Here is a 23,225-nt window from a genome sequence, read left to right as displayed (position 1 = left end):
ACAATATCATGAAATATCACCAATGAAATCGTAACCAATACTATTGTTCAAGTTACAAACCTTCATTATCTCATACTCCTGTAGAGTGCAATCCTCTCTGTCATAATATAAGTCTGAGTCGGCTTCATTCTCCTCCGGATTCTCATAGGGCGTCTGATCCGTGCTGTAGTTGCTATCTACTTGTTCCGACTGGGAGAGGCGAGGCGACATTGTTGAAGGTGAATCGTCGCTTGAATTATTCTGCTTGGCCACAATTTCTTTTCCATCTAAGAAAAATAGACACAAATTGATGAATGATGAATTAATTAGGCAGAAACTCGATAAGAAGCTGCCTGTGAGAGAATTTCCAAATCACAAATAGAATCATTAATTTAATTATCGAATATCGGGGCACCGAGCTCCGCTCGTTATTTATTTATTGATAAACAGAACATAGTTCTTTAAAATGATTGGGGAAGTACTAACAGGCACAGCCCAAAACGGTTTCTTCCCCGAATTTTGATTTATACACTATAAATGGTCCAAAATGTAGGTTAGGTATGTTCCATACACTTGAATTCAGGTCAAGTTTTTAGTCAAAACATTTGAAAACAGAAATGTTTTAATTTAGATTGTCTACAAACCAAATTGAGTAACAAAATAACACTCACTAATCACTTAGACATGGAGTGATCCGTGGTCTAGTGGATAGAGTGCTTGCGCAGCAGCATAGAGATCCCGGGTTCAAACCCTCTCAATACCAAAAGTTTTTTAAACAGATCACTCCCGTGTTATTGGATGGGCACGTTAATTGTCGGTCCCGGCTGAGGTATGACAGTCGTAAGGCCCATTGACGGCTTAAATTATATAGTTAGGCGTCGGGACCTTCCCGCAAGGGACTCCCCACTAACAAAAGCCATACGAATTTACTTTTTTTATCACTTAAAACTGTAAAATAATGATTAACTTTGAAAATTCTGATATAGCCTACTTTCATTTTGAATGATATATCATGTCATGTCAACAAATCAGATATTTTGATTTAATTGATTAAAATTTCTAGATAGTTGTGAGATCAGCTGGATGATCCCACACACATGCACTCGTTCACTCTCTTCCATTAGTATAGTTCACGGTATCGACAGACGACAAAATTTCCAGCTGTTTTTCCAAGGACGTATTTATCCTTTTAATGTCCTTCAGCGAGTTATTCAAGGGTTGAGACCTAGTGGAATTGAATCTTCATATCATGAACCTACTTTGTTCCAAATTTAGTGAAAATCTTTAGAGCCGTTTTCGAGATCCGTTGAACATAAATATATACCCATATAATCACATAACCAGATAACCACATTATTTATTAAATAAATACATATAGAAATTGCTCGCTTAATATGATAGGATTAATCGATTCATTAATGACCTAATTTACTACAAGAATTCACGTCAAATTCACACCAATAAAGTAGTTTAACAAAAACTTGAAACCATTTCGTTTGAGAGTTTCCTACATAGATGGGAGATTCTTCCTAACTCCTGCAATAATCAGGAGACCTAACTCTCCTCATATAATCAGTTTCATAGAAACTCAGTCGAATCCATCTGTATACTGACATTAATGTAATAATTTATCATTTTCTATTTAAGTTGATGTATTTCATTCGTAATTGAATTCATGTAATTTTTCATTTTTCGTAATGCAATGTGGAAAATAAATTGATTTGATTTGATTTTTGATTTGAATTCAACCGCAGTCAAATTACATCGGAACCAATTCCTGGTAAACCCATGAGTGAATCTGACAACAATGGGATGACGTCATACTATGGTGGTTTTAAATGTAGGAATCAATTGAATTTTCGTGAAAACAACCACCGAAGGATACCATCCAACAAGAGTGTATAATCTTAAATCACAAAACTTCCCGATAACGGAAAAAATTACGTTGCTTCGCCCAAACAAACATTTTTCACCTAAGATACGGTGAGCTTAATAGCAGCAGTCCTCAACTCGCTACAGTCACATTATAATGAATGCTACATATTATACTCTTATTATACAGAGTCACTCTGAACACTACCTCCCTAAGCAACGCCATAAAGCATTCGTATGACGTCAGCATAGGTAGGGCTCCTACACCAATAAAAACACAAGCTGATATAGATCAGCTGAAATCAACGAATTTTTATTGGTGTAGGAGCCCTACCTCTGCTGACGTAACACGAATGCACTACGGCTTTGTTTACGGAGATAGTGCTCTGAAGCGCCTCTTAGTTGGATTATGGAATTCACTTCAGTTAGGGCCATATGCACTAACTACGTTTAGCTTAGATTATACTAAGATTACCGTACATGAAGTCGGATGAAACATGAGGTTATCATTCCAGGTTTAAAAACCAATAACTTGATTCAAATTATTTCAAACCTTACTTCAAACCGAGATGATGCATAATTTTATGGGTCCCAGACTTGAGCATATGGACCAAAGTATGATAATTTCCATTTCGATTTTCGAGTTTCTTACCTTTAGACAGACAGGCGAATGTGTGGTCGACAAGTATGAGTTTGTTGGCGAGGCAGGCGGTGCGATGCAGTTCGCAGTGGTTGTCGTAGAGGCGCCCGTCGGAGCCGCACACGACCTTCTGGTGCTTGCGACATCGTCGCTGGCACACGCACTGTGCCGCACCCTCGACCACGCGGCACTCGCGACCCTTGCCGCAGTAGTGCACTAGGCATGGATCTGCAAAAAACACACAGAAACACTTGAGAATATCCAATGATGTATCATCATTCCATCATCCTATATCCTATCATCCTAAATCATTCTTTACAACTGAATCTTAAAACTAATTAGGATGTATAGGATCCAGCTATGGGATGTCTGTAAAAGAGAAACGATTTATAGAGATTTCGAAATGAAGTATTAAGGAATATGGCCAACGAAATCAAATCAGATAAGATCGAATTGGTTTCTATTATCCATGATAACAGGGTACGAAAATTCTTTTTGAAAAAAAACAACTTTTTGTGTAGTTGAGAAGTTGATATTGTGGTAATTATTCATATTGAATGGAAAAGACTAAGAAGTTGTCAAAAACCACAGATTTATTGATCTTTAGAAAGACCGGTTTCGGTTATTACACCATTGTCAATCTCTGATCTGAGTTTATCAGAGATTGACAATGGTGTAATAACCGAAACCGGTCTTTCTAAGTATCAATAAATCTGTGGTTTTTTGACAATTTCTCAGTCTTTTTCATTCAATATCAAAAACAACGTTACAACTTCTGCAAACAGAGAATCATAAATAAAACTAGCAGTTGAAAATGAAATAATTAATCGTAATAACTAAATATAACTGCAATATATCGTAGTTACAGAAAATACAACATTATTTTTTAATAAACTCCATGAAAACTCTCCACAAAGGCAAAACCTGTTTGTGGGAGAGGGTAACAGACAGTTACAGAGAAAGTGACTTTCATAGAGATTTGCGCAATCCATGTCCAGTAAGATAAGTCGATTTGCCATGTGGAGTCAAGACTTCATCATCATGTCAACCTCGAGGCAAGCCAACTACCACAGAGTTTATTTAAAATGTAATATTTGAATACAGTTTCAATTACAGATTTGCAGAATGAATTTATCAAATAACAATCCATTCTAACCAATTTCGGTAAAGATAAATATTTAAGTAGTAAAAAAACAAAGTATTGATGTTGTTTTACATGAAGTAGCACTTGATAATCTATGTTGAAGTTGAGGCACTCTTTTTCAAAGAGAATATTCGATAAACTTACTTTTTTTTTCAGAAATGTGAAATGCTTTTTACTTGTTAAGAGTTTCATGCATCTGATGCTCATGGGAATAGAAATTCATCAGTACTAACTCATCCTCAGGATCATAAACTCCTTGAAATATAATTTTCATAAGGAGAGAAAATACGTACCAATACGTACTCATGCTACTCATTGATTTGTAATGAGATGGGTCACGCCATTCCAGATTTGACTGTTACTTCAAGCCTAAAGAAGTTTTGCTTAACTGATCAGTAGAAGAATAGCGTTGATTCTTATTGGAGTTTTACATTTCCATACTGGCAATGTGTGAACTCTTTCAAATGAGAATTAAAGCTATTATTCTACTGCCTGAAAATTGAACTCTATATTTATCATCACCTGTTCACACGCTTCAGTTCTATTTGCATTGAAACTTGAGCTTTATTCAACAAATTCATTAAGAAGTGAATATTCAAGAATTCATGTATCATTATAGAACTTGTTTTTGAGGTAGATATATTTCGTCTGTTGCAACTCAATTGCATTGAAACTTAATCTTAATTTAGAGAATGTATTCAGCAGTATAAATAGTTGACTGATTGACAGTTCCCTAACTGATTTTGAGGTTGGTTCTCCGTGACAATCAGCGGTATTGACTGTGAATTTTTTGTCTTTGCAGCTTTAATATTATAAGATTTGTGACTGTATCCACGGATAAATAAATGAATAGATGAATTTGTAGTCCGATCATAAATATGACTCTAAATTGAATTGTGTACTTCTAGATGTTCGACACAAACTTTTCGAAATATTTTTCTCGAGAAAATAATTCCAATCACTAGGATTTTCTTCAATGATTGTGTTCCTGAAGCTCTCATCTTACTGTTTTTCACTTTCACGCTTGACCGAATTAGAAAAGTCTGTTTTATCGATTCAATTTGGAGAGACACTCATGTTGACTTTCGCAAGAACACCTTGTGCTTGCTACTAATGAAGGGCTCTCCAGTCAAAGCTGATACTCAAGTCCACAAGCGCTCAAAGTCTTTTGTTGAAATTGCAAATTCAGCCCCAACACCTTACTACGGCTGACACCCTTCTCGATCGTGAATTGCACAAACAAAAGCTGATCACTTTCCAACTCTCCACCTGGAAGTCAGCAGCTTCCAAACATAACTTTCAGAGTAACGTCTTCAACATGTCTTGAATCAGACATCACCTACAAATGGAAGTTTTATCACATTGGTAACAGCTTGTAATTTTTGTACATCCAAAATAATATTAGATCATTCGGTCTTATCGACTTCCATAATAAGTTGCAATTCTAGTCACACAATCTGATCAAGCTGATATTTGGTGGATTGAAAGCTCAATTCTCAACTTATCCTATTCACACTGTAACTAGCTTTTCCATGTTCGTGTAAAGCAATTGCATCAGTTCTTTATCGTGATATTGTGTATATTATTATCCCCTTGTGCTTCATTTTCATATAGGAAAAAATAGCATAAGAAGATTTATGGACGTTCATATTTCAAATTACTAGCCTATTATTTGTTAACCCAAGCCGACTACTGTCGACTACTGTCTATTATTACTGTTTTGGCCAGGTGAAAGTTTAAGAACGGCTAAGTATGAGAGACTACCAGCGTTACATACCACATAGTTTTACGAAAAAGAACTACTGGGACTATCGGCTAGAGTTAACAGTGAAGTTAGGAGCATAAACGTTCAATACCATGGTATACCTTCTTATGCTGTCTTTTCTCTATGTTTATAGTTTGTATTATGTCTTCTTTCATAGAGAAAGCTTAGGATTGTATATGAAATAGAAGAATTCTGTACTGTATGCTCATCCTATCATGCTATGCTACAACTCAGATGCGATTTCTCAATTATTCTATACAAAGAAAAAGAACACTTGAAAATGGAATGAGTACTGAAAAGTGTTTATGTAAGAAAGTTAGAAAAAGTACTAGCTATCTCTATTATGATTCAACAACTAATACTTCATTATTCTTCACGAATAGAATGACCTTATCCTGTATTCTTAAGCCATGCTACAGTACTACTCATATGAAATTCCCATCTAAACTTTTCCAATTAGAGTATTGTGTGGATGTGGATTTGAAACTCCAATCAATTCACCGTCCCTGCTAACAACAGAACATCATCTCGAAATACAAGGGCCGGTTTTCATTATCATTATGATTCAATTATTCATTAGAGATAGTGAGAAACAAAATCAATGCAGTCAAATAGGGACAATGACACCAGTCCCAGAGGGCAGGACATTTGAATGATTTGAAAGGATGAGTGATAGTGTGCGCAAGAGAGAGATAAGAGCAGGGTAGTTGAGAGGGGTATATGAGGAAGATAGAGAGGAACAGAGAGAGAGTGTGTGGAAGAGTTCTAGACTGAGACAGAGAGGCTGTGAGAGAGTTTCAAAGAGAGACAGAGAAGGTTTGAGGGAGAGAAAGAGTGAGTAAAATGACAAGATAGAGTGCGCTACAAGGATGATATGCACGTGGAACCGCTTTTTCCCTCTGCACGTCATACAATGAAAGGCCAATCTGTCAACGTTCCATTTGATGGAACGTGGACTGTACTGGACGGCCGATTTATCAGCTGTCTGCAAAATTTGAAAGCATCTATTTTGTCTATTCTTGTACAAACTAGCTTCATTCATTTATTGTCACCTGGAATCATCTTTCAGAATTTCAAATTTAGCTACCCATCTTCATGAGAATTTATTCTTGTAATGATTACTTCATGATGAAGGGCTGAAATATAACGCTACGATAAAGTGACACATGTCAAATGCTATTATTCTAGATAGAGTTTAAATCACTCAAGCTTTGATGTTCTACAGCCACTCATTGGAGTTCAGTTGATGATATAGATATTGATAAAGCTTATATTATAATGTAGCTTCCAAACTTTGTGCGAATTCACTGATGAAGGGCTGAAATATAATATTCAATGAAGTGACACATTTAAAATGTCTTTTATTCTGAATTAGGCTCGAATCACACAAAACTTGATGTTTCACAGCCACCCATTGTCTGAGTTGTGGATGTCCACATTATTAGAGCTCATATAGCTTTCATAATAGCTTTCATCATATAGCTTCCTAACTTTGAAGGGCTGGAATATTACGTTGCAATAAAGTGACAAACGTCAGGTGTATATTTTCCTAGAGTATGCTAAAAAGGTCTATATTATACTCAAAATATGACGAACATATCTGAACAGTTCAGATTTTTCAAATAAAGCTGTTCTACTTTTTGGGAAGTTTACTGATTAAGGGCTTGAGTACGGATAGTGGCAAATGTCAAGTAGCTGTAACTCTGAGTAGGTTTAGAAGGTTAATTCTACTCTTATAATATCATATATAGCGGAGAAATGGCATCAGTGTAGTCTATATCAAATTCCAAATTATTATTAGGCTATTATTATTATTAGCGTATGGCTTTTAATGGTGGGGAGACCCAAGGGTAGTTCCACCTCGCCGTATATAGTCCAAAGTTCCGTAATGGAAAACCGGACACTAAGGTTATAGTGAGCACAATACTTTAAATGTACACTTTTCACTTCGGAATCAAGTTCATTTTGATGTTAAAAAGTCGAAACATATACAAAACCAAAACAAAACCCAAAAACACTAAGCCATATTTACAAAATATTAAATTTAGACTATAAATTTAGAGCCGAAAGTTTATAAAATTCCAAATGAGAAGTATATATTCTGAAGTAGCCTTGAAAAGTTCAGTCCACTGGAAGTATGGCATACAATTATACATCAACCGAATGTGAGAGATCTTTATGGAGATTTTCCACACAATAATTATTGCAGTTCATGCGTAGATCCCAGTTTTTTACAATGAGTTTATTGAGCAATAGAATTTATATAGCTTGAAAACGGGAAAGTTTGGTTTGAGGTAACAAGTACAATTGTTTTATAGTTTCACAAGAGATAAAGTATTACTAGTAAAGTTCAGATCAGATAAATAAATAATACAATATTTTTTCTTCCAAATATGGATTCGGTATTTCTGAGAAGGCAATAATTATTAGTATCAATGTTCAGTATTTAGGAGGCTCCATAGTTATTTTAGTTGTAAATGTCACCTGCAAAGAATGTCACCTGATGGGGAAACTGAATGAGTTATGAAATTCCTCATTCAACCAGGACAAGCGAATGCTAGATCTACCGGAGCTGACATTTTGAAGTATAAATTTGCATCTCCATTGCGAAAGCGAGTGTCATGTGGGAGGAGATTCGGATTAATCCTACTCAAACTTCACACTTCACTCTGCATCACATTCCATGAATGTTATGACAGTGAAGTGGACTTCATGAACAACAACTCGCATTTCACGTAATTAGCTCTCTTGACGAAAATTAAATTTCTACGAAACTGTATATTATTTGATGGACACTGATGAACTATTAAACACTATAACTAATAGTTCTGTGAACAGTAGACCTCACGCAGTATTCCTGAATCCAAAAGTACCTGATTGAAACTAAAGATCTTACGGAAATACAGCAATAGACTGGCTTCTCCACACATCTGTGTAATCACTTGTCAGCTGATTTATGATGGATAATTCTATAGTCTGATTTTTACTCTAATATTGGCGTATGAAGGAGACTCCTTTTTCCTATTATATTATCCTTGAAATGCAAAATTACTAAAAACCTTGTATATACGTCGACGCGCAATTAAAGAAGGAACATACCTGTCAAATTTCATGAAAATCTATTACCGCGTTTCGCCGTAAATGCGCAAGATATAAACATATAAACATTCAAACATTCAAACATTTAAACATTTAAACATTCAAACATTTAAACATTTAAACATTAAACATTTAAACATTTAAACTTTAAACATTTAAACATTTAAACATTTAAACATTTAAACATTTAAACATTTAAACATTTAAACATTTAAACATTTAAACATTTAAACATTTAAACATTAAACATTTAAACATTTAAACATTTAAACATTTAAACATTTAAACATTTAAACATTTAACATTTAAACATTTAAACATTTAAACATTAAACATTTAAACATTCAAACATTTAAACATTTAAACATTTAAACATTTAAACATTCAAACATTCAAACATTTAAACATTCAAACATTTAAACATTAAACATTTAAACATTCAAACATTTGAACAGTTCAGATTTTTCAAATAATGCTGTCCTATTTTTTGGGAAGTTTACTGATTAATGGCATAGAGAAACAATAGCGTAAGTGGATATCCCATGGTATAGGGAATTTATGTCGCAACTTTCACTGTTATCTCAAGCCGATTACTGTCGATTATTGTAAATTATTACTGTTTTGTTGGGGTGAGAGTGTATGAACGGCACAATTTGAGAGACTACCAGCGTCACACAGCTGCATGGGAAAGTACGTGAACTATCGGCTTGGGATAACAGTAAAAGTTGCGACATAAACGCCCTATACCATGGGATATCTACTTATGCTATCGTTTTTCTATGTTAATGGCTAGAGTTCGTATAGTGACAAATGTGAAGTAGCTGTAACTCTGAGTAGGTATAAAAGGTTTATTCTACTCTTATAATATCATATATAGCGAAGAAATGGCATCAGTGTAGTCTATATCAAATTCCAAATGAGAAGTTTATATTCTCAAGTAGCCTGGAAAAGTTCAGTCCACTGGAAGTATGGCATACAATTATACATCAACCGAATGTGAGAGATCTTTATGGAGATTTTCCATACAATAATTATTGCAGTTCATGCGTAGATCCCAGTTTTTTACAATGAGTTTATTGAGCAATAGAATTTATATAGCTTGGAAACGGGAAAGTTTGGTTTGAGGTAACAAGTACAATTGCTTTATAGTTTTACAACAGATAAAGTATTACTAGTAAAGTTCAGATCAGATAAATAAATAATACAATATTTTTTCTTCCAAATATGGATTCGGTATTTCTGAGAATGCAATAATTATTAGTATCAATGTTTAGTATTTAGGAGGCACCATAATTATTTTAGTTGTGAATGTCACCTGCAAAGAATGTCACCTGATGGGAAAACTGAATGAGTTATGAGATTCCTCATTCAACCAGGACAAGCGAATGCTTGATCTACCGGAGCTGGCATTTTGAAGTATAAATTTGCATCTCCATTGCGAAAGCGAGTGTCATGTGGGAGGAGATTCGGATTAATCCTACTCAAACTTCACACTTCACTCTGCATCACATTCCATGAATGTTATGACAGTGAAGTGGACTTCATAAACAACAACTCGCATTTCACATAATAAGCTCTCTTGACGTAAATTAAATTTCTACGAAACTGTATATTATTTGATGGACACTGATGAACTATTAATCACAATAACTAGTAGTTCTGTAAACAGTAGACCTCACGCAGTATTCCTGAATCCAAAAGTACCTGATTGAAACTATAGACCTTACGGAAATACAGCAATAGACTGACTGGCTTCTCCACACATCTGTGTAATCACTTGTCAGCTGATTTATGATGGATAATTCTATAGTCTGATTTTCACTATAATATTGGCGTATGAAGGAGGCTCCTTTTTCCTTTTATATTATCCTTGAAATGCAAAATTTCTAAAAACCTTGTATATACGTCGACGCGCAATTAAAAAAGGAACATACCTGTCAAATTTCATGAAAATCTATTACCGCGTTTCGCCGTAAATGCGCAACATATAAACATTTAAACATTCAAACATTCAAACATTCTAACATTCAAACATTCAACATTCAACATTCAACATTCAAACATTCAAACATTCAAACATTCAAACATTCAACATTCAAACATTCAAACATTCAAACATTCAAACATTCAAACATTCAAACATTCAAACATTCAAACATTCAACATTCAACATTCAAACATTCAAACATTCAAACATTCAACATTCAAACATTCAAACATTCAAACATTCAAACATTCAAACATTCAAACATTCAAACATTCAACATTCAAACATTCAAACATTCAAACATTCAAACATTCAAACATTCAACATTCAAACATTCAAACAATCAAACATTTAAAATTTAAACATTCAAACATTCAAGCATTCAAACATTCAAACATTCAATCATTCAGACATTCAAACATTCAAACATTCAAACATTCAAACATTCAAGCATTCAAGCATTCAAGCATTAAACATTCAAACATTCAAACATTCAAACATTCAAACATTCAACATTCAAACATTCAAACATTCAAACATTCAAACATTCAAACATTCAAACATTCAACATTCAAACATTCAAACATTCAAACATTCAACATTCAAACATTCAAACATTCAAACATTCAAACATCAAACATTCAAACATTCAACATTCAAACATTCAAACATTCAAACATTCAAACATTCAAACATTCAAACATTCAAACATTCAAACATTCAAACATTCAAACATTCAAACAATCAAACATTTAAAATTTAAACATTCAAACATTCAAGCATTCAAACATTCAACATTCAATCATTCAGACATTCAAACATTCAAACATTCAAACATTCAAACATTCAAGCATTCAAACATTCAAACATTCTAACATTCAAACATTCAAACATTCAAACATTCAACATTCAAACATTCAAACATTCAAACATTCAAGCATTCAGCATTTAAACATTCAACATTCAAACATTCAAACATTCAAACTTTCAAACATTCAAACATTTAAACATTAAAACATTCAAACATTTAAACATTCAAATATTTAAACATTAAGAGAAATGCCAAACCGTTCACTTGAATCTTAGACCTCACTTCGCTCGGTCAATAAACTCCTAAACTGGAAATTTGATGAACTGATATCACTTTAGACACTAATAGATTAGCTATAAATAACCATGAAAAACTGATAAACTGGAAATTTGATGAACTGATATCACCTTGGACAATAATAGATTAGTTATGAAAAACTGATTAACTGGAAATTTGATGAACTGATATCACCTTAGACACTAATAGATAAGCTATAAATAACTATGAAAAACTGATAAACTGGAATTCCATGAACTGATATTACTTTAGACACTGATAGATCACTTTGCCCATATTCATAGATTGTTCTTGAAAATTAAATTTTTGAAAAATAATAGTGATTATTACCATTTTTTGCTATTGTTTATTGCAGAAGGTCTTCTGCTAAAATAAATGATCAAGCTGAAGCATATATGATCACAAGGAATATACGCTTGATGAGAAAATTTAGTATGTTTCGGAATAAAACTATTTTAAACAAAGATACATTTTCATCAAAATTTCTATTGACTGAAATACGATGAATTCATTTTTTCGCTTTTCAAATTTTATGTTTCAGATTTTTCAATATGGATGAATTTGAAAGCTGGTAACAGTAAGAGGACTAAAATATTACCATATAATTCTATTTTGTTCGTTCCTTCCCACGCCATAAACAACACAGTAGAAACTGTGAAATTACTGGAATGAAAATCCAGTTGTTTTCCCATTCATGAACGTTTCAATGATTGATGAGCGTGCAACTCAATTTTCCAATTTGTAGATAAAAGAAATTCAAATTCAAATTCAAATTGTTTTATTCATAAAATATTACATATTCACAAAATATAAAAGTGTTATAAATTACATGAATAAATTCTCCCTGCCTGGATGATTTGTCCGTGTGCAGGGAGGAGTCGCAAATTATCAGACAAAGGGCAAACACTAGCAATAATAAAATAAATTACAAACTATGAATAATAAATAAATTTGGAAGAATAATAAGAGAGTTTATTTTAATAATAAATTTTAAAACTAAAGATAGAAAAAAAACAATAAATAAATAAAATAAAAGTGTCAGCTCGACGGCGTTTAAAGGGCTGAGTTGGGAGTAATATAGCTTTATTAGCGTGGTACTGTGTGTAATATTTGAATGTTATTCTGTTAAAGAGCAATTTTTTACACTGACGCTTACAACTGAACTGGAATGAATACATTAATGTTTCTCCTCTCTGTCAGATGACAATTCTTTTATAGCCTCAAGGGATTTTGCAAAAACAGGGCACGTTTGATATGGTGATATCATCAGTTACTAATGCACTTTTTCAAAATATAAAAATTCGTACGAATGAAACTCTTTTGATATCCACTTTTCCATTACACAGTGGATTGTGAACCACTGACAAGAGTTCAGATTGAAATAAGATGAAAAAAATGTCAATTAATTTATAGGAGCGCAGTTACTACTGAACTGTAGTAATCTGATTGAAAGAACCGTTATTTCATCATTTTTTTGCAATACAAGCTACAGGAAATCGAACCGCAGGCAATTACAGGATGATTGATGTTTTCCAGGATTAATTAATATTCAGTATTACAATTTACAAGTCTACAAGAATTACAAGTCGTAAACGAGCTCGATATATGTATAAATTTTTCAATCTGACAATTTTTTCGCATTCATGAAGATTCATATAGGATTAAGTATTTTTTAAGAATTACATTTTTTAAGGATTAAGTATTACAAGAATTACAAGTCGTAAACGAGCTTGATATATGTATCAATTTTTCAATCTGACAATTTTTTCGCATTCATGAAGATTCATATAGGATAAAGCATTTTTTTGCAATCTTTCAATAGAACTAAAATCTTTGTAGAAGAAAAGCACAACAACAATCGAGCAATCACAAGAAATTGTTCATCCGTAGGCCTACTGTACCCTATTCTCAACCTGACAGAGAATAGTTTAAAACAGCTTTTCCATAAAAATTACGAAGAAGGATAAATTAAAAGATGAAAGCATACTTCTCTACTTTATAATAATAATAATATCGAGTGACCTGGCTGGCTCAGGTCTGGTGTCAGAGTTTTCAGGTCGCAACTGATCAATTTCAGGGCCTCTGACATGACCTAACGACTGCTTTTTAGGCAGCAGTTACTTTGAAAAAATATAACTGCTTCATCAATATAGTTGCAATGTATAAGTGGAAAAAGTGTTCAGAAAAGGAGATACTTTGAGAATTGAGACCGATGAAAGGGAGAATCATTAATGGTTCTTGATTAAACGTTACCAATCATTAGTGAATTGTGTGAATGCCTATCTATTAGGCATTAAAAATTCTTGATAACAAATATTTTACTACTCGTAATATAAAGCCTACATTTTCTAAATAACGATTCCAGCAACGATTACTTCATGGAAGATGTATGAAAAACAGGAGCCACTTCTGCATGTGAGGGAAAGAGACAATAACTTCTTGTGAGCCGATGCGTTGCGCATAACGACTTACCGATAAAAAGCATGAAAGTTGTCACTTGGAATTCGAAAGGGGAGCGAATCGTGAGCATGAGTGCTGGGATTTGTGGAGCTGATAGGATACTAAACTTCCATCCCCTGAAAGCTCTTTCATGGCAAGTTGAGCAAATAAAATACAGATTTAGTGGTGATGAGTATTATAAAGACAGCGAAATGCACTTGAAGCTATAGACGAACGGGAAAAGAGTTGAGGGCTGGGAATACAGGAGGAAAAACCTTCGACTGGATGATATCCCTTGGGATAACGTAGGCGGTGTATTTGAAGGTATCGTTTTCAGCTGGAAAAGTTTGATTTTGTCTTTCCCATAACTACACCGCAATTCCACCACTCATTCTACATGCATATCCTCCTACTGAATTCTCATGTTTATTCTCTGGAGTGTGTGAGAGCTCAAATGTGTGCTCAAACTTCCCTTCCGCTTGGAATCGCTGAGTCTACACGAAAATCTATTCCTTACATACATGAGAAGCATTATTATCGCAATTACTTCCATGAGATTCAACACTGCTTCTCATAAAGCTCCACTTTTTATCCCTTTTCAGGACTGTTATAAATAGACTAATATATGTATACTACTATTTCGAAGTAATGAAATGTTTCAAAGACTTATTATTTGGTTATGTGGTAGCAGGCAGACATAAATAAGTAAAAAGAGAATAGTGATACAGTGATTCCCAACGCACGATAATATTAACTGAATCAATGAACTCCTCATGAATTCAAAGACCCCACAGTCTTCAGCCTCACAGTTTTTAGCCATATCATACAAGGGGGCGCATATCAACATCTCGCCCCGGGCGTCTATTAATCTCGGGGTGGCCCTGTAGAAATCATGGGGAACCTACTCATCAAAATAGAATTGAAATGAAAGTTGATGGTTTCTTGATCCATTCCGAGCTGCTTTGTATTAACACACTTTAATTATGTATTTGAACAAGACATGCAGTCAATTTATTAAGTAAATAATTAAAAAAAAATACCAACCTCACAATACTGAGAGTAAAAAGAAATGGACATGAATTAAATACAGCAGAACAGTTTGAAATTTATGAAGCCACCATCCTAGACAGAAACAACATACTAAATGAACAGCTGAATTTCAAATCCAAAAATCTGGTGTGGCGCACTCACACAACTTTCCTTGCCGTTATGAAAATTGATCACCTGACGCTAGTGTTCCCGCGCATTTCAAGTCTACTATTTAAAGATTTGAGCCAGCTGGTGACACACATGAGGTCTGCTATCTCTTCATAGTGAATGATTTAATAGAATCAACAATAATTTGCAATTGAATAATCACATTTTCTCGAATTTAAAGCATATTTTCAATTTTAGGTGAAAATGTTACTGAACATTAATTGTAGAGATTTTCATGCTCAATCTACTCCACTTGATTTTTTTTGTTTCAATTGTATCTGAAGCCTGATAATTGGGAATCTATTTGCATTGATGGGGCGGAGCTCCTGAAATTTTTACAGATATGGGACTTGTGGAAGTTGATAGAGCTTATCGATGACTATTTTAAGTAGTATGAATTTGATCAAAATCGTTGGAGCCGTTTCCGAGAAAATCACGAAAAACCCTGTTTTTGACAACATTTTCGCCATTTTAGCCGCCATCTTGAATTGCATTTGATCGAAATTGTTCGTGTCGGATCCTTATAGTGAAAGGACCTTCAGTTCCAAATTTCAAGTCATTCCATTGATTGGGAGATGAGATATCGTGTATACAGACGCACATACACTCATACACACACACACACACACAACACACACACACACACACACACACAACACACACACACACACCACACACACACACACACACACACACACACACATACAGACCAATACCCAAAAACCAGTTTTTTGGACTCAGAGGACCTTGAAACGTATAGAAATTCAGAAATTGGGGTACCTTAATTTTTTTCGGAAAGCAATACTTTTCTTACCTATGGTAATAGGGCAAGGAAAGTAACAAACTTTTTGATCACATAATAAACACCACAAATCTTCCTAACCGTCAAAACATTTCCGGTCTGCACTGTTGAAAATGATCGCTAGAGGGTCGAAAGTACTTCAGTCAGTAAGTAGAATTTTTTAATTATTTACTTAATAAATTGACTGCATGTCTTGTTCAAATACATAAATAAAGTGTGAAATGAAAGTATAGGTCATAGTCGAGCGGAAAGAGAATCATGAAGAAACATGTTGAATTATAATGTAATCTTGAAGAATAAAATGATGATTTTGAGCTACATCATTCAAAACTTGATTTTCAAACAAGCAACAGAAGAGTGAAGCATAAAATGAACGAACATTATTTATAAAGAGAAAATTGACATCCGATTCAAACAAAAAATTGAGAAAAATTAAATTGGGTGAGAATTTTCATCTATTCAGATGACATTATTATTATATGCTGTTTTGATTATAGTTTTTATTACTTTCCAACTCATATCTCCTATTCCGAAAATCTCAACAAGTTCAAACTTAGAAATTATTCGAAAAAACTTCCAATAATGCTAATGATGATGTGGAAAATGAATTGTTTAATATCAACATAGAAACAGATAGTAGCCTATAGAGTTCAATTACATTATAATAGTCACTGCATTAAACAGAGAAGTTTCTCTCACTTATTTTATGTATTTTACTCAGAAATTTTGGTTTCTATAAATAATTTCTTAATAATTATAATTAACGAAAATCCTAAATAAATGCTGTGAATTACCCGAAGACTTCTGCTACTGCAGACATTGACAACAGGGTTAACAGCTAGATGGAAATTCGATGAGAACTACTATCCAAAAATATTTGCCAGCCCGGGAATCGAGCTGTTAACCCTGTTGTCAATGTCTGCAGTAGCAGAAATCTTCGGGGTGATTCACAGCATTTATTTAGGATTTTCGTTGAATAATAATTATATATTAATTAGCATTCGAGTAAATGCATTGTCTATCTAATTCCATCTGTAACTTCTTAATGTTCACTCCTTCCAATTCGTTTTCTGTGAATAGACAAAGATTTTCTGCTAATTTTTTTTAGGCTTCTGTCTCTTGTAAAGTTTAAATAGTTCAATTCTCAGAGTAGGTAACTTCAACTCAGCTAATAGCTTATGAAGTACCTTAATCATAACTCTGACGTTACATAATGTTTTTTTTAGTTTGTAATTATTTTCATTTATATAAATAGAATCAGAAGATTTTATTTTATTATGTATTTTTTCAAAATTATTGTACTGATTTGTTAAGTTCATCCATTTTTGTTTGTAAATTGTCAGTGTTATGAATAAATTTCAATTTCAAATTGTACATTTTTCCTCAAATTACATTTTGGAACGAAACTGCTCACTTAATCTTGATTCTCAATAAGTTACAAGTAATAAGAGTAATAAGCAATTCGATAGGAACAGGAAAGTGCATTTTTTGTTGGATTATTTCAGCTCGGATCAATTTAGCTGAAGGCTTACAACTTTTTTTCTATCAGAGGCTTTTCCGGCCTCTTAGAGGCAGTGAAATGATAATTACTTCAAGAGGCCATTTCTTTGAGCGGTAATCCAGCTCTACAATCTTCGATGATTACGTCCCAAGATCTTCTTAAAGGCTTATTCAATCTTCCTTATGGACAGACTTTTGATAGAATAGTGAACGAGATGGGTAGAATGACAAGTTGGAGTGAGAGTGGAGTTTTGATAAGTCATCTTAGAAATTCTAGAGATGGAGTTTTATGCAGTGATGGATTTTTATGGAGTGACGAATAGAATGAGAACTGAAATCTACAACAATAATAAATTCTACCCTCATCTAAATTCAAACAGACAAAGATCACAAGATTTGAAAGCATGAACCAGGAAATCGACTTCCCACTTCATCGATATTATTGACCGAGCGAAGTGAGGTCTAAGATTCAAGTCGACGGTTTGGCATTTCTCTTAATGTTTAAATGTTTAAATTTTATATGCTGCGCATTTACGGCGAAAAGCGGTAATAGATTTTCATGAAATCTGACAGGTATGTTCCTTTTTTAATTGCGCGTCGACGTATATACAAGGTTTTTGGAAATTTTGCATTTCAAGGATAATATAGAAGGAAAAAGGAGCCTTCTTCATACGCCAATATTAGAATATAGAATATAGACTATAGAATTATTCATCATAAATCAGCTGACAAGGGATTACACAGATGTGTGGAGAAGCCAGTCTATTGCTGTATTTCCATAATGTTTATGGAAAAGGTCTATGGTCTTTCAATCAGGTACTTGTGGATGAGAATACTGCGTGAGGTCTACTGTTCACAGAACTACTAGTAATTATTAGTACTATAAAGTGTTTATTACTGACTTAGTACTACTTACTATACTGACTATAGTTAACTACGATTCAATAATTGTATAATAAATTGTGACTGGTCTTATATTATATAATATGGAAGAAATTTGTCTGCCAATGTTGCTTTTGATAGATTTTCTCATAAGATCATTAGAATCTTTATCTAGTGTATTCTGCAACGGAAATGTAAAGTCTCAAATAATGACCATCAAAGGGTAAAAAAGTACTAAAATGAATGAAAAAATATACAACTGCAGAATAACGGCCTAAAAATATCCACGATTGATAAAAGGCCTACATCATGCCACGGAATAAGCATACCAGGTAGTGCTTCTTTCCTCTGTGATCATGCTAACACATTTTTGAATAAATGAGAGACGGTGTTCACAGATCAAGTAGGAAAAAATATATGCAAAGATATAAAATCAATTATTTTTGAGCAATCACAGTGCAATCTAAAGTGAATGAAGCGAGGTAATACGAAACTTTAATATACGATTTATGATTATTTCAATCATAGAGGAACAAAATCTATAGAGAAATCCATATAGAACCTGATGTATGATTCTGTTCATCTCTGCTTTAATATACGTTACCTGCATTATAAGCATCGCCTACGGCACTATAAATATGAATAACCTATGATAATATAACCCTCAAGTTGTTCTTAGGAATTAAACTCTGTGACTAATTCCTCTCGATATTAACCATATTTTAAAGATTTTTTACATCATCCATACCTGGATATATTATCATCAACTATCATCTTCATCATATAGGATCTTCATACTTGATTCTGGTTTGATTCGCCTCATTCCAGACCAATTCATTGGGAAAATGTGACGCTATCTGGTTATTGGAAAGAACTTTACTTTCAGTAGAGATTGAAGCCCTTTTTTGAGAAAAAACAAGATTGAATTATTTGCATCCTTTTCGTTTCCTCATTTCCAGCGATTCTTAAACGTGTCCGACTTTAAATATTCAACTCTGAACAAATTATTGGAATTAAAATAAGAAGTGACTCGAGAAAGTCTTTCTGTTCGGAATGATTCGAGTTTTCAGCGAGCTGAGGCCTCCCAACACCCAACACTTTTGTGCGCCTCAACTTTCTGAAAAGCAGGACCAGCAAAAGTTTCGGGTCTCTGAGAATAACAAAGGTCCGGCCCAACTTTCTGCAGGCTGAAATCGTTCTCGAGTTTGAAAAGTTGTGGACAACTTCTTCTTTAAATCACTCAAATTCAATCGCTGGGCATAAATAGAATATTCAGCACAATAAAAGTTCACTGATTTATAGTTGAATAATTGGAATGGGAAAGAGACAGAGATACAGACGAAGAGAGAATTAATAGGAATGGGTTGGAGAGAGAGAAAGTGAGATAGATTGAAAGAGAGGAGGAAGAGAGAAATAATAGAGAAATCTCACAAAAGGATTTGCGACTGATTAAAATTCAAACGAAAGCATTGACATGTACAAAGCAACCTTGTTTGGGATCTGACAACAACCAACTATTCTAGAATAATGCGGCCAATCATCAAAACTGTTTGACCGCATTTGTTCTATCCAAGCCAGCTCTATGCTAACCGCTAACCAAACATTCATTTCCATTTTCCTGTTCAGATAAGGATTAAGGGACAGAAAATTCAATGGAAAATACTCAGAAGAGATATTTTCAGCAATAGTTGCTGTGTCAAGCACAGCTCTCCTGTCCTTATTTTAACACAGGGAAATTATACAAAAGTTCTGCAAAACGTCAACTTTTCTTGTTTCCCTGAAACGTTTTCCCAGAACTGCAGGAATTTGAAAACTCTGTAAAAGTCATTGAATGCTCTTTATTGTCAGCTATTGAAGAATAAATGGATGTACTACTGGAAACAAGGGTGCTTGAAAGGAGGTTATGGTGTCTTAGTAGCTGGAGAACTGTCTCTCACTGCTTTAAAATAAATGAAAATATCTTTCCATTTACTTCTTCAGGGCTACTCGATATTCTCATTAAATGGAAATACTAGTACATCTCTTTTTTCCCCGATAATACTACTGGTTCCAGGTATTTATCCCATTACCAAGTGGTGTCCATTATCACTGTTTTCAATGGATCAACCCTTCCACTTATCTTCATATAAATGTCAAGGCTTTATTGACATTATCAAGGAGTGATACGTGGTCTAGTGGATAGAGTGCTCGCGTAGTAGCATAGAGATCCCGGGTTCACACCCTCTCATAACCAAAAGTTTCTTAACCAGATCACTCTCATGTTATCGGATGGGCACGTTAAACTGTCAGCCCCGGCTGAAGTATGACAGTCGTATATATTCAGGCGGTGGGACCTTCCCGCAAGGGACTCCCCACCAACAAAAGCCATACGAATTTACTTTTTACTTGACATTATCAAGAAGTTTGAGAATAAATACATTGGAATATAATATAGCTGGATAGCTGTAGCATATATGCTGAGAGCATTTATGGATAATAATATAGCTGGTCCCCAAGGATAACGTGAATTAATTCTATCACTGCGGTGATTTGTTCTTGATTTCAAACCTCAATTTTATTCATTCATTTATTTGAGGATACAATAAAAAATCATATAAATATTATTGGGAAGGAACAACATTACAACAAGCATGGCCATTATTATTCTCTTACTATTTATCACTTAATATCGGGGCACCGAGCTTCCCTCGTTATTGTTATTTATTGATAAACAGGACACATTTCTCTAAAATGAACGTGTTTATATTTCACAGCTGGCTATACGTCATCTTATGAATTTCGGGGATGCGATATTTTGATTTTTCACATTCTCACTCTTTTACTATCCACAGCTGTTTCAGCCAAGGATGAATTATCCTTTTAATGTCATTCAGCGAGTTTTCCCAAGGATAAGACCTAGAGCAATCGAATCTTTATATCATAAATCTACTGTTTAAAATTTCGTGAAAATCGTTGGAGCCGTGTTCGAGATCCGTTAAACATAAATAACCAGACATAAAAATAGCCAGATATGAAAATAACCAGATATAAAAATAACCAGATATATAAATACAGGAATTGCTCGCTTAATATAATAGGATTTTCTTATTATTACTACTCTATCCATTCTAAAAATTTTTATAATCAATAACATGTCCGAAAAAATAGGTTTAGTTTCTACTGTAAAAAGTTCAAGTTAAATTTTGCTCCAAAAATATAATAGGCCTATATGAGTTGGGAATTTTCAATTTAGGAGAATTAAAACAAGAATTTTAATCTTGTAAGGTGAGAGTTCCACATCAAAAAACACAATGAAAGCTACTTTGAACATCAACTATTATCTTTGCAGGGATTGTGAGTTTCTACAGAAAAAACTCTCCAAACCAAAACTTGTCTCCACAAAACAAGTCGCACATGCACTAATTGCATAGGAAGGAAATTAGTTTGCAAGAGGCAATTAAGGTTTACTGACTTTGTTCTGTGAGCGCCGACAAGTCCTCTGGATAATCGCTGTCTAGCTGGGGGGCCAGTGGCGGTGGTTGGGGGGTCGAAGGGGTACCCGGGGGGACCGAGGTGGTCCTGATGGAGTCAGTGTCGCCAACCCCATCATCATCGCCCGCGGGTGTGCTCTCTCGGTGGTGCCTTGATCGCTGCAAAGAGAGAAAAAACACATTGAAAAGGCATTGTGGTGAACCGGGAAAATTGCTCGATATTTCAAGAGTGATCTCTTTCGAAACGCCGGAAAAACCTCATTAGTGACTGAATTTATGGCTCGCAGCTGGGTGCCGAATTGAGTTACTGCGCCTAAATATTTATTCTTTCCTTGATCGCTTTGTTATCCCAAACTGGAACTGCATGAATATTACATGAATTTAAAAATATTTCTCGAGGGCTGCAAAGTTCCTTGTTAGGAACTGTTAATCACTTGTTGTTTTGAGTTTAAATCAAGGTCCAAATATTTGTTTTTCTTCATTAATTTATTTATAACTTGACCGCTTTGTCACTTTTTAGTACACTTCACTTAATGTTTGACTCGAATATTTACTTCCAAAATTTCATTGGTATTTTCTCCACTTTTCCATCATAATTTCCAATGAATTTATAATATTTATGTTAACAACTTCTAATAACTTGTTTGACTTAAAAAGTTGAACACTCCAGTGTTTTTTTTTTGGTTATGAGCTATGCCTATCATAAGAGTGTTTGTAATTGATTTTTCGCCCCACTTGGATGTAATGAGCTGGTTTCGTGCGTCATATGGAGGCCGAAAATGAGTGTTTTCTGACCAGGCCGGTAAAAGTTTTACGGCCCTAGGGCTGTAAAATAACCTTGAAGTCAGCTGATTCTGATTTGATGTGAACGTGTTTTCAAAATGGTTTATGAAACGGAATCAGTTTATGCTTCTAGAGTTGAATAAGTATTCAGCAATAGGATAATATCATTTTATTTGGATGAATAGATTTATATATTATAAATTATTCAAATTCGATTTTCAGAGTAGGATAGAACTTCTAACCTAAACTTCCGAAGTCAACGACAACAAGCATTGTTGACGTTGACATTCAGATTCGCCAAATTTCAGTGCTAAAACAGCTGATCAAAAAATTTTTCATTATTTGTGTTTATTATTCAAGAATCAAACATTTATAATAAAATCATCTTATTGTGAATTGGAAGAATAAAAAGTTTAAACTCAACCTCTTACATAATTGAACATGATCTTTTAGGTTATTTAGACAAATCAGAATAAAAAATAAAAATACTTGGACAATTTCCTGATATTCAGATTACCTCAGATTTGCTAGAGCTATGACCTTCCTTTGCTTTCGGAA

General features: G+C 33.9%; 1 protein-coding gene across 1 annotated transcript in view; it reads right to left on the bottom strand.

Moving 5' to 3' along the window:
- The window catches only part of LOC111055775 (follistatin-related protein 5), a 149,008-nt gene that overhangs the window by 35,940 nt on the left and 89,843 nt on the right, over positions 1–23,225 (bottom strand). Inside the window, 3 exon segments of the mRNA XM_039445664.1 lie at positions 21–266; positions 2,504–2,719; positions 21,866–22,043. Of these exon segments, the coding sequence (XP_039301598.1) occupies positions 21–266; positions 2,504–2,719; positions 21,866–22,043 (640 nt within the window).

This window comes from Nilaparvata lugens, chromosome 1 (assembly GCF_014356525.2).
Source record: "Nilaparvata lugens isolate BPH chromosome 1, ASM1435652v1, whole genome shotgun sequence".
Taxonomy (NCBI): Eukaryota; Metazoa; Arthropoda; class Insecta; order Hemiptera; family Delphacidae; genus Nilaparvata; species Nilaparvata lugens.
Note: the sequence above shows the minus strand (reverse complement) of the source record. Positions and strands in the feature narration are given on the sequence as shown.